Here is a 13,859-nt window from a genome sequence, read left to right on the forward strand (position 1 = left end):
CAGTCCACCTTCCAGTCCCTCCTCAGCAGCCCCACCTTTCTCCATTTTGAGTGTGAGCTTAGTGAGGGCAGGTGTTCTGTTCACTGTTGTTGCTAGAACTCCAGGTACTGACTAGGCCTCATTAAGTATTTATAGAAAGAACAAGTGAATGAATAATTTAATATTGGGTTCCCAGGTAAGATTTCAGGTATTAAATGAACTCTTGTGCTAGAAATAATCTTTGAGAACCATTGCCACAGATAATTCAAGTGGAGATACTGCTGGGTGCATAATGGGTGGTTAGGTTTTCTTTGAGATTTGGACAAAACTCAGGATGAGTAATAAGGTCTCAGTTCTGTTTGAGAATGAGTCCAGACAGAATCTCAGAGTGAGCACTCAGTGTGACCACTCAGCGGTCAGCCTCTGGAATGGAAGCCTGGGTCAGGAAGCTGGCATCCCTTGAATAAGGAGCACCTCTGCTGAGGGATGAGGTTGTCAAGGTGGTCATACATTTGAGCCTTTGTAAAAGAAAGAACAAGAATGTAATCTGTTCCATAATGTGACTTTTTGTGTGTACCTATGAGTGGCCATGGAAGCAGTGATTGATCATAGGCCCTGGATCCACCGGCTAAAATAAAGCACCTGAGCTTCTGGGTGAAATGAGGACTGTCAATGCGAATCAACAGGACAAAGAGTACATATTCTGTCTACGGCAAAAACATCTTTCAATTCTGCTGAAAATAGCCACAACAACAAAACAATTTTTTTCTTAGAAAACAAAGACAGGTATAGAATTTGTGTAATTTTTTTTTTTTTCAAAAAAGGCATTTCATCTAGCAAGGGCAATACAAAGGGGTTATATAAATTTATTTTTCATATAACAATTGATTAGTTTAGAAAAATTCCCATTTTCAATGTTTAATTCCATCTTTCTTTAAAAAATTACTAAAAGGACAAAAACCCACACAAAAATACAATCTGCATCTGTTCTATATTTACAGATAATTGGTCACTATTAAGGCACAGATTGATTAAAAACTACCATTTATTCAAATAATCCAAATATTTTGTGCATCATATAACGCTGACAACGCTGTATACTGTAGTGTCATATTCCCTTCCTTGCCTCAACAGAAAGTGAAAAAAGTAATTTCCAGTGTTTTTTTTGTTTTGTTTTTTTTTTTACTTTTGAACATCCTATTTAATCTAGTTTAATTGGGACAATTTTCCCTTTGGCGTAAAGCACTGTTCATAAAACCTCCGTTAATACTGCAAATTCATTCCATCTCCCTTGTGTTTCAAATGCTTGATAGACAGCTGGGAAAAGAGCTCCAAATGACTTTTATTTGGGAAAGTCTTAGTAAAGAAACAATAAATTTTAGAGAACTGAGTAGCTGAACGGAAAGCCGACCCAGAATTCCTGTGCTGCACGGGTAGCACGATGTGTCGGTGCAGCAGCCACACAGGATGGGGAGCTCCACGTGAGGAGGGTGCATGTGATGTGCACAGGGTGACCCCGCTGCACTTGCAAAGGGACAAATTTAGTTCTACATCCTTAAAAGCAGATACAGTTTAGGAATGGATATCTGCTTAGTGCCATTATAATTGATCATTTTATGACAGGGCCATTATCTATGCCTTCAAAGTAACCAATACAATTTTTTAAAGTGAAAATTTTTATGTGTGCAAAATTTCTTTTCCGTTCTTGTTCTTTCACGGTAAGACTTAGCCATGGAAAAATGTCAGGCAGGTGTTTCTGATTTGGCATTTGTATGAAAGTCCCCAGTTGTTATGTATGCTTACCGAATGCCTTCTGCTAAGAGCATGCAACAGTGGTTTATGTCCATGTAAAAAGTCTTAAAGAATGAGCATAAATAAGTCATTACAGTACAAGTAATTCACAACATTTCCTATGGGAAAGTTTTCCAACAAATTAATACATTTGGAAATAAGATTGCTTTGAAGAAAGAGAGGCACTTAGTGATTTTCTTCATAAATTGGAAACCCTTCATAAATCCACAAGAAGATGTCTGAAAAGACCTAGGAAACAATGTAGCCCGATTACTTGAACTTTCACAGTATAAGATTTTAACCATGAGTCTAGCCACTTAGAAAATAGTCCTTTTCCCCCTACTTCAGAACTCTGCTGTCTTCATAAACTGTCACCCTAGAGACTGAAATAAAGCCTTTCTGTTCTCAACAAACACGAGTCTACTTCAAGCAGACACGCATGGTTTGAGGGCAGCCCTCTGATCGTGTGGAACGCAGCTAATCGTACATGATAAGAACAGTAATCTACTTTTCTTCCTAATGGCAACGGTGCAGTCTTGTCAGATGATTATTTGTCTTTTTTAAATAAAGTGACGATCTAGGGCTCCAGTCAGTTATTGAATGCCGTCCATTCTCTACCATAAATCTCTAGTAGATATCAATTTAATCAATGTACTGTATGCTTATAGTATCTAAAAATAAAAAGTTTGATATAAATAAGTGTCCTTTAGTGCCAGTATACTAAAAATAGCCCTTTGCCTTTAGACAACCATGAAAATCATTTTTAGCAATATAGGCAGCAGCTAAATATGATAACTGCAAAGGGTTAATATTGCAAAGTCCATTTGGTCTTCCTTTGCATCTGTTACTGTGAACTAGGTTCACTGCTAATTGTTTCTAGGATGCTGACATAAATGAACAGAACTGGTCCAGAACATTCTGCACAAAAACTAATAATCCAGTACCATTTCAAATAAAGATTTAACGCAGTCAGAAAAATGAGACTAACTCTGATCTGTACCATTACATCAGGTAACATAAAAATGAGAGAAAGAGATAATTTCCACAGGACAAGAAGTCAGAAAGTGTAAAGTGCTGAAAGACATCAATACTCATTTTAAAGCAGTACCAGAAAATTCCATTTTGATTATTTAAAAAAAAATCCCCAAATACCAAAACAAGCAAACAATAACTTCAATGTTTTCTGGCATCCCAGATGTCAAATCATCCTTCATTTTAGGTAAAAAAAAATCAGTGCATATGTTATTATATAGGTCAATAAAAACAGGAAATAAAGCCCTACCCCCATATTGCAAATTCTGTCCAATTACCATTTTATAAAAAAAGTAATCCGTGTGTGGTGATCTGTATGATGGCATAAAAACATCTTCTCTTTTCTTCCTTTTGGGCACAAAATTCAGGTGTGAATAAGATGCTTTGGTCCTGATACCAGACACCAGAGTGCTAAGGACGGGGTGCAGCGAAGGCCATTCACAGATTTCCTGCGTCCAACGTGACAAGGGAGTTGGCAGGTGTGCGCCTGGAAAGTGCCGCTGCTACCAGCGGCCACTGACACTAGCGATGTCCGAGTGGTACTGCCGGGGCAGCCTCCCACTGGCCCCGCCTTCCAGGAAAGTGGTGCGTGCGTTTGGCGGTTCAAAAAGCTTTCTTCGGTTTTTATTTAGTTCTAGAGAGAGAAAGAGAGAACTGTTAGAAGCTCAGCGGAAAACTTCTATAAATGACAGAACAGAGCAGTAGAGCTGGGAAAATGATGACACTGTAGGTTTTGGGTGGGGAGGGGGTCAAGTCTGGTAGCCAGAGGAAAATCTTTAGTTAACAGTCAAGACATTTCTGAAATGCTCGAAAGTCTGATTTTAAAGACAACATGTTGTTAACTGAGAGGACCGATGACAACAAATAGTTTTTATTGCAGTTTATAGGGGATATGTCCCTCTCAGAACCCTCCAAACTCTAGATATACGAATTAAACAGTTTGACCCATCGACAAATGTCATTTCAGAGGCAAAAGGAGAGGGGCCCTCAACGCCGGTGCAAGGCATGAGAGGATGAATTACCAACGGCACAGAACATTATTATAGCTGTCAAGCTCACCCATGTCAAATACAGCAGGCATTAAATTATAAAGTCACACACGAAAAGACCCCCCCCCCCCACTCAATACGAGAAGAATGGAGGAGCACAGTGACGTTCAGCTGCCGCTCCACCGGCTCCAGAGGCCTGTGCACCTCGAGTCGGGAGAGCTGTGTGAAGAAGCGTATCAGCAGAAGGTTTCCTTGAATAAAAAATTAACTTGGTAAAAACAGCAACCCTGAGGAAATAAATACAACTGAAAACAACCAATACGTGAATCTAAAATTTCAAGGAAAACCCAAGATGCTCAATTTCAATGAAACCAGAGTACAATTTCAATGAAACCAGAGTACTTAGAAAAAACAGTTTAATTTGTCTTTTTCCAAGTAAAAATTAATTGAGGCAGCCTACCTTGGTTACAACTATGCAACCACTCAATTCCCACTGCCACACACAAGTATAAATCCTCAACCAGCTGATGGGACTCACACAAGGACGCAGAACGGTCAAACTCTGGAAGACTCTAGAAATTAGGGTTCTGATAGCCACCAAACTCACTCAATTTCAAAGAGGTAAGATATAATGAATGTGCTTAAAGTTGTCTTTTTCTTTTCTTTTTTTGAGCAGGGTGGTGCCAGTTATGCAGCGCCTTATATTGGCACAGTACTTGGCACTTTCTCACCCATGTACAATCCCTTCTGAAATTCTGAAGCCGCACTGCCAGCTCGGGCCTGCTCCAGCAACGCTGAGACTAGGAACACAGCCTCAGGCTGCAGGGGTCACAGGGGGCCAGGGACAGCTGTGTGGACAGAAGGGCTCCTAAGTTCTGGAAAATGGACCAACACCCTTAATGTTTCATCTCCCTGCCTTGCAAAATAAAAATGCCTGCCCCACAGCAGCGATGCAAGAATGGAGACATTGCTCTTTTGTTCACATTTAGGTCTTATGGGAGAAACAAATAATAGTGATTTATTAGAGCTCATTATTTGACAAGCACTTTACATTTGTTTTGTTCTATTTAAGTGCTCCTTAAGGGGTAGATAATTTTACTGGTCTCCATTTTATAGATAAAGAAATTGAGTTCTAAAAAGAGCCAAAGTCAGCTGTCCACACAAGCTATAATCTTGCCTGACGCAAAGGGCCTGCCCTGGGCTGCAGAGATCCATCCACTGTGTGGAGAAGACCAATCAGAGCATCAGGAATACAAATGTGAGGAACTGGTAGTTCCATGTATGCCAAATAGCAGTGTTTTACTTCCCAGTTTTCTATTTTTTTTTAATAGAAAATTGGAGCTTAAAACATGCAGACATGCTTGTAAGATTGGCTATTGTTTCAAGTTCCTGCAGAAACACGTAGCGATGACATGCCTAGTAAAAGATGAACATGTATCTTATTTTTAAAAAATTCAGAAATCAAGACAATTTAATATATTTAAAGGCAATTGTAGGAGAGTTAAGAATAAATGAATCCTCTCAAGTACACAGCCTGGGAAAGTTTAATCACCTTCACGGTAAAACATGTTCTTTGGCCTTCATTTTCTCATGGGCAAATAACCCGCACATCAGCACATGCATCCCCATACTCCAGAGAAGGAAAAGAATGACTGAGGTCAAACGCTGTCCTCCCCTACCGCACAGAGCACGACCGACTGAGCACACAAAAACCCTCGGGCCATCAGAGAAGACACATTTTTTAACAGACATTGAAAACTTTATTCTGAAAAGTCATGTCAACGAGATTTTTGAGAGAAATAAAAATGATCATGAAGGCATTCCATAAAAAAATGGAATTTCTAAATTACATAGTTCCAAATGTGAAGCAGAGCTAATCTTCTAGGGAGATTATCAAGGACCAAGTCCTTCTGCGGGGAATTCACTTTTTTGTTGTTGTTTTTTACGTTAAAAATCAAACTCCCTCCTCTGATTTTTTTTTTTTTTCAGTAAACCTAAAGGATAGTTTGGGAAAATACCAACCTTTTCCTTTGAAATTCCAAGGCTCACACAATCCTGGCAGCTCTCAGGATCTTGTTGCGGATCTGAACAGAGTCACAAACTAAAAGAACAGGTCGGGAAATGTTAGATCTACCTGAGGCTGTGGCGGGAAGCCTGCCAAAAGGATGCTAAATTTCCTTCACCTAGGCCCTGTGCATTTAGTTACTTACTCAAATACTCAGAGAAATTTTTGAAAACTCCAAAAACCATGGATTTGAAAAAAAAATTTTTGATTCATTTCTACCACAGACAACGCTCATCTCCTCCTGTAACACTAAAAGTCTTCTGGCCCCAAATTTTAAGAAGAACCAACTCTTACACTGAAAGAACTCTGATTATAAGTAAAAATAAAACTCCACAAAATTTTTAAAAGTAGGAGCAAAATCTGTATCTAGCTAAACTATGTACCCACAGGACAAACGTGAGTTGAGGCTGCCCAGCTGTCTCGCACCTCTCTGGAAACGGACTGCTCTGAGACTATAAATGGATGTATTTCTCATGAGCTGAATTGGGAAAAGAAGCTTTTTGAATAAAGGGCTTCTTGATAAAAACTCGCACAGAAAACAATTCCCTAGGTTCAAACAAATGCACTCAACAAAGTAAAGTGAAATCATTAAAATAATCAAATACTTCTTGCTGGGCAGAGCATTCATAAGGCATCTTATTCAAAATCTTCCCTTGATAAACAAGGACCTGTGCATCCCACTGAGAGAGGCTAGCTGTAGAGGTAGAATATATAACCTCAACAGACCTACAATGAAGATGAGGATTGGAGAAAATATTTTTTTTTAAAAAAGATTCCAAACACACATGGAATATATCACAAATGTGTTCCAAGTAAAGATCCTAACCATCCATCTGGCACCTATGAAAGTGTTTAGATGTATCTGCTTGTCGCTGGAAGGCTTACGGAGTTTGAAATTGGGTTGGTGCACAAAGAAAGGACTTAGTTTTCATTACACTGTCACTGGCATTCCATGGATCTCTAGTGAAAGATTATGGAGTTCTAGAACATACACTTCTCTGGGATAAATGTGCTGGTCTACAGGCCTATTTTAATAATATAGGTATGGAGATTATGTGCATTAATAAAATTTCAAGGAATATAAATATCATTTTCAAATTAATAAAAGAATATGACAATACGTAAAGTTAATTTGGTTCTAGGAACAGCCCTCTAAGGCTGAGTTATAGGGTAAACAAGTTAAACTATCCTAATTGCCATGCACAGTAAAAAAGAAAAAACTGTGGGAGGCCCCTGAAAAACGTATGCTGTAAAAACTGATGGTATAGCACGTGGAAAGACAGACGAAGAAATAGAGGGTAACCTCACACGACCATCTATTCCAATCCACCTTTGTGGTTTGGAAACTCACCCAAGGACTCCTGAGCTGTCAGAGGCAAAGCCCAAATCTCCTTGTTTGAACACTGTGTCCTTTGCACTATATCAAGCTGATCTTATGAGTGAAGAAGAAAAAGCGTCCGCCCTTTGGAGCTCCATTTATGCAGCTGCTTGGGTACACAGGGTGGAGGAAGACTTCACCAACTGATGTGTGCAGAACCATATTTATCCACAGAGGAACCTAACAAGCTGCTCGATGGCTGAATTCCCACCCCTCTTTCAAAGCTGCTCTGCTTATGTCTGCTTCAGACATTAGGTCTCTAGATAAGTTTCCTGTAGGGAAGTGGGTAGGGGATGCAATCTGCTACTTGAAATGGAAAACCACTGAGGTTTACATTTTATTTGCTGATCTGATTAGTGAATGCTGTTTGCAAAGGACTTTCCCCAGCTGGACGCTACTGCTAACCTCACCAAGCACAGCCTGCAACTTCAGTATTCTGAAAAAGCCACGTCATTTTCTCACTGCCCCTGACACTTGGCTTCTGCTCTTGGGGTCTCTCTCTTTTTGAAAGACTGGCACACGTATGTATAATTGACACTCATGACTTCATCAGAAGGCCTTCAAAAAGTAATCCCATTTTTTGACCCCAAATTGCTTCCTCATATTTCTCTAAATACCTGTTGCAGGGACACTATTATGTATTTGCCAACCCCTGACTCATCATCTGGCTCAATTCCATTCAAACAGGAGGTACCCCATAAATATGTATAGAGCACTCTGCAATACATAGAATATAAAACCAATGTGCACAGGAGGCAGTCTGGGAGACACCATTATTTTCCTTCATTCTGTGACTACTTTGAGGATCCTACACCCTTCTGTGACTCACTAGTTCTACTAAAACTTTAGGAAAAAATAAAGCATTAAGACACGCAATACTGCCAAGTTCCAGCTATACCAAGGAACATTCTCTTCTCTACCGGTGCAATGACCTCAGTTGGTATACAAGGACACATGCACTTGAAACATAACAGCCAATCCAGAGTAATTATTCACTAACCCAATGCTTACTGATGCACACAACCACAGGAAAAGGAGAATTGAACTGCTCCCCAATCTCATGTTCTGCAAAGGGCAATTTTGGTTAGATCTTGCTGAAGAAAGCTGTTTAAGGAATGACACTGTCATGGAAGGTTTTCAGGCAATGTCTTGATGAAATAGTGGGGATGTTCTCAGCATTTGTCACACTGTTTGTGGGAAAACACTCTGAAGCCATAAGCACCAAGGTGCCAGGGCAATAAGCAAACGGTGAATGGGCACAACCAGCCCCAGGGGCTGAGACCGCTGGCAGAGGTTATTCAGATTTCAAAGATAAGTATTATTTATATTCACCTGAGATTGCGAGCAGCATTTTCCTCCTGGCACCGAAAGTAGTAATTCCCAGCTCCTTCAGATCCTGATCTGTGAGAGTGAGGAATGTCTGCAGGTCGATCTGTGGGTGAAAAAGTAATTTTTGACCAACATAATAAAGACTTATTTTCTACCTCACTGTAGGTTCAGCTCAGTTGTTACACCTATTTTATTAATGCTCTGCCTGCTTCCAGAAAAGAACAGTGGTGTCACAAACCTAAGGGACAAGAGCTAAGTAATTAAGGTGATGAAATAAAAGTGTTTATTCTAGCTGAAGACTTCATCTAAGCCAGTGTGATTTACTGCACCTGAGATAAAACCTAGGTCTGAGCAACCTGGCAGCCAAGATAAGAAAGGGAAGTACAAATTGCACATTTTTTTGTCAACTGATAAAAGGAAGAATGCATATCTGTCCAGGAGAGAGAAAATAGTTCTTACTTTTGAATTCTGAATTGGTCAAGTATGTTTCTATAAAGAGAAACTGAATAACAAATACCACAGACATCTCCCACTGTGTTATACATAAGAATGACAGAAGAACTCCCAGACTACACCAGACCCATGATCCACTTGGCTGAGCCTGGCAGATCATCAGAAAGTGGCACATGAGCATGTTTCCAGGAACAGTATAATTGTACTCTTTGGCACCGGCAACAACGTGTGGAGGGAAGCAGCCTGAGGATCCCACCCTTCCCTTGAAGACAGTGTGGAAATACAGAAAGGCAATGGGCTCTAAGCCAGACAGACATGGGCTCAGATTCTGACTCTCAATACTGTGTGCACACAGGTTGACAATAGTGTACCCTGCAGGGCCAGTGTGGGTATTAAATGATTGTAAATATAAAGCAATAGGCTCACCAAGAGGGTAAAATAATGGGCAGCAGTGACTAATAATAATACATATAGATATATCTGGAGAAGGTTACTAAATAAGTCTTCAACCTGTTTAAAATAAATCTCATAAGGTTACATGCTGGGGGATTCTTATTAAGTCACATCTGAATATTAGAAAATACCCTAAATGAAGGAAGCAGTACCAAATTTCAACACATCCAAAAAGAATAAAATATGCTTTTCATTCAGTTATAAGAACTTATTTTGAAATTTTGTTTTGATTTAGAAGTTACATCCAGATCTTATAAAACCTTTTTATCACTTACCATAGTTATCATTTATCATAGGTCTAAAGCTATGATTTTATACATTCTATTTAATGGAGGCTATTTCAGGCATCCCCAAACTCCTCTTAAAGGACCAGACAGTAAATATTTTAGACTTTGTGGGCCACATTGTCTCTGTTGCTGCTACTACTCAACTCCACTGTTTTAACTCAAAAGCAACCATAGACAATATGTAAATGAGTAAGTGTAGCTGTGCTCCAATAAGATTCTGTTTACAAAGTCAGGTAGAAGGTCCATAGGCTGTAGTCCGCTGACCCCTGCTCTAGTTAATATTAGGTAAAGCCTCCCTGGCTTTGTATTACATTTTCTTTCTTTTGGAAATCACTGGATGAGAAGCACCTACAATAAATTTATTTCTATACTTCTTCTAGTAGAAAATAAACCCAGAATATTACTGAATAATATCTAATCACTTACATGGAGACCTTCTGTTTCTGGGCAAGTTAAAATACTTCTGCCCTTGAACTTCTCAATCAGCTACCCTCATCTAACCAGCAAAACTAAGTAAAAGATTAAATACTGCAGTTCCTTGATGTGTTGGAGATGAAAATGTTATTCAACTTACAAAATCCTTAATTAAATGAACACTGATTTTGATGTAGGGAAAAGAAAACAAAATACCCTAAGATCCAATATATACATAATACCTTTTTGGGGGGTATTAAAAAAGCAAAAAAGTTCAGCAATCAAACTTAAGTTATTGAGCCATGGGAAATACCTTAAGTTTATGATACAAAATGCCTAATAAAAATTCTAGATTCTTCATTCACTAATGCCTACCTTAATTAGCTATTCTTTAAGATAAAATAAAGCCAAAACTGGATCAAATAGATACATTTATAGAAAGAGCTATTCCAACTTCCTGTTGCATTGGGTTAGCTGTGCCCTGGTACAATGACAACATTATTAGAAAGAACCAAGCTCTGTCCTTTATGCCAGTGTGTAATGGCCATGGCTGATCAGTTAGACCAAAATCCACATTAGGAATTGTTGCGGAGAGTTAACAGTCATGAGCAGAGCAAGGCCGATGGGTCAAGTACAGAAGGTCACCAGGTAGAAAGCCCTGGGTGCCTTGAAAGGGGAGGCCAAACTGGCAAAAGCAAGGACCTCACCCCCAGGGTAACCCTTCCTCCCTAGCATATCGCTGGTCCTGCAGCTGGGACCCTCTGACCTTCCCTTCTGAGAGATAACATCTAGGCCTCAGTTACATTTCAGCCCCAGGCCCAGAAAAGCAGCCCAGCCTGGGCTCTCCTGTTGTGTCTTCTCTGCTAAGCCCTTCCTTGTTTCACAGTCCCGAGTGCGCTTTTGCTGTGGCCAATAAATTCTTGCTTGGCTGCACCTTGTCTCTTGACTGCAATCTTTCCTTCAAGAAGACAAAAACTGAGGTCTCATCTCACCAGTAACAATGGTTCAGAGGCACCTTAGTTCTGTCTCAGTTTGGGCAAAACCCAAACAGTATATTAATAAATTAACATGTATAAAGAGTGCATTATATTCTCTAAGAACAGACTTTAGTAACAAAACTAGGATAGGGTCAAAATAACTATACACTTATTTCTGATACTGTTATTTACTTTTAAGTGCTATAAATAGTGAAATCATATCAGATATACTTGTTGCTGACCTTAATAGAGCTATAAATCACCTTAATAGAGCTATAAATTAAAAGTTCCTGTGAAGAGCAGACTTCTAGCCAAGATGGAGGTGTAGATAGATATACTTTATCTCTTTGCCCAACCAAAAGAAGGACAACAACCAATTTAAAAACACAAAACAACCAGAACTGCCAGAAGTTCAAACTGTATAGAAATCCAACAACCAAGGAGTTAAAGAAAAAACATTCATTCAGACTGGTAGGAGGGGCAGAGACAGGCAGCTGGGGCAGAGAGGATGTGAGGCAAGGCGGTGGCAAGAGGACCAGGCAGGTGAGGTGGTGGCTGGCAGACCCAGTGATCCCACATTTGCATGTGGAGAAACCAGGAGGAACAACTGGGAGCAAGAGAGACAGTGAAACCCAGGGCTCCAGAGCAGGGAAATGAAGCCTCAAAACCTCTGGCAGTAAAAACCTGTGGGGATTGCAGAGGCAGGAGAAACTTCCAGCCTCACAGGAGAGTCTGCTGGAGAGACCCACAGGGTCCTAGAATGTACACAAACCCATCCACCCAGAAATCAACACCAGAATGGCCCAATTTTCTTGTGGGTAATGGGAGAAGTGACTGAAAGCCACCAGAGAGCTGAGCAAGTGGTATTGCTCCCTCTCTGACCCCTCCCTTACAGACAGGGCCACAACACAGCAATGTGGGTTGCCCCATCTGGCAAATACATAAAGCTCCACCCCTTACTATGTAACAGGTGCGCCGAGACACAAAAAAATATGGCCTAAATGAAAGAACAGATCAAAGCTCCTAAAATAGAACTAAGCAATGAAGAGATAGCCAACCTACCAGATGCTGAGTTCAAAACACTGGTAATCAGGATGTTTACAGAAATGGTTGAGTATTGTAACAAAATAAAGGAAGAAGTGAAGATTATGTAAAGTGAAATAAAAGAAAATATACAGGGAACCAATAGTGAAGGGAAGGAAACCAGGACTCAAATCAACAATCTGGACCAGAAAGAAGAAATACACATTCAACCAGAAGAGAATGAAGAAACAAGAATTCAAAAATATCAGAGGCTTAGTAACCTCCGGGACAACTTTAAATGTTCCAACATCTGAATCATAGGGGTACCAGAAGAAGAGAAAGACCAAGAAATTAAAACTTATTTCAAAACATAATGAAGAAGAACTTTCCCAATCTGGCAAAGAAAATAGACTTCTAGGATGTCCAGGAAACTGAGGGACCAGAAGAAGTTGGACCCAAGGAAGCACACAACCAGGCACATTATAATTACATTATCCAAAATTAAAGAGAAGGAGAGTCTTAAAAGCACCAAAAGGAAAGGAGACAATTACCTACAAAGGAGTTCCCATAAGCCTATCAGCTGATTTCTCAAAAGAGACCTTACAGGCAAGAAGGGGCGGGAAAGTACTATTCCAAGTCATGGAAGGCAAGGACCTACATCCAAGATTGCTCTATCCAGCAAAGCTATCCTTTAGAATGGAAGGGCAAATAAAGTGTTTCCTAGATAAGGTTAAGTTAAAGGAGAGCATCATCACCAAGCCCCTATTATATGAAATGTTAAAGGAACTTATCTGAGAAAAAGAAGATAATCAAAAATATGAACAGTAAAATGACAACAAACTGACAACTATCAACAACTGAACCTAAAAAACAAAAACAAAAAAACTAAGCAAACAGCTATAATAGGAACAGAATCAGAAATGGAGTTCACATGGAGGGTGATCAGCAGTGAATGGGAGGCAGGGAAATGGGGAAAAAGGTACAGGGAATAAGAAGCAGAAACAGTAGGTACAAAATAGACAGGGGGAGGGTAAGAACAGTATAAGAAACGAGGAAGCCAAAAAACGTGTATGTCTGACTCATGGACATGAACTAAGGCGGGGGATGCATGGCAGAGGGGAACACAAGGGGGGAAAATGGGACAACTAATAACATAATCAATAAAACATTTTTTAAAAAAGTTGCTATAAATAGGTCTTTTAGCGAAACTGCTGAAGGTGTGTTTATGTCAACACTATTTCCTGTATTGCTGCTATCCCGTGTTTACTAGTCGCACTAAATAAACAGGAAATGAGATCACATTTTTCCTAGCAGCAAAAGCAGGCTATGGGACTTGAAAGAATGCTCAGTGAAAGCACAGTCATAGGTCAATGAGTGATTTCATTCTAGAAGTCGTCATACACACAACCCAAACAAACCCGAGAAAAAACAAAGAAAGAGTGACTAACCTCTTGTTGCTGGAAGACGTCTGTGTATTTGCCCAGACCCAGTTTGCTGAAGAGCTCAGGAAGGTCGGAGCCTTTGAAAGAGCTGTTTAGGTTACAGCCATTGCTTCCTGTCAGCGAGGAAATGCAGTCCATGTAATTGCTACTGCTGAGATAGTGTTCCGCTGAAGGGCAAATAAGAGACAGGCTTGAAGTGCAAATGCCCACAGAGAACAAGGTTTAATTAAAAGTTTTAATCACTCAA

At 39.9% G+C, this 13,859-nt stretch overlaps 1 protein-coding gene across 3 annotated transcripts in view; it reads right to left on the reverse strand.

Annotated features, from left to right (window-relative positions):
* Positions 1-761: 761 nt before the first annotated feature.
* BICC1 (BicC family RNA binding protein 1) overlaps positions 762-13,859 on the reverse strand; it is a 263,766-nt gene continuing 250,668 nt past the window's right edge. For 2 of the 3 annotated variants that reach the window (XM_045842264.1, XM_045842263.1), the window contains exons 19-21: positions 13,619-13,779; positions 8,567-8,666; positions 762-3,436 (exon numbers count right to left, since the gene is read on the reverse strand). In XM_045842264.1, the coding sequence (XP_045698220.1) occupies positions 3,306-3,436; positions 8,567-8,666; positions 13,619-13,779 (392 nt within the window). In that variant the 3' untranslated portion in view covers positions 762-3,305. Of the gene's footprint in view, positions 3,437-5,813; positions 5,893-8,566; positions 8,667-13,618; positions 13,780-13,859 lie in introns of all 3 variants that reach the window. The other variant, XM_045842265.1, reaches the window with a different exon arrangement.

Source organism: Phyllostomus hastatus, unplaced genomic scaffold (assembly GCF_019186645.2).
Source record: "Phyllostomus hastatus isolate PE091 unplaced genomic scaffold, TTU_PhHast_1.1 phas_contig_38, whole genome shotgun sequence".
Classification (NCBI taxonomy): Eukaryota; Metazoa; Chordata; class Mammalia; order Chiroptera; family Phyllostomidae; genus Phyllostomus; species Phyllostomus hastatus.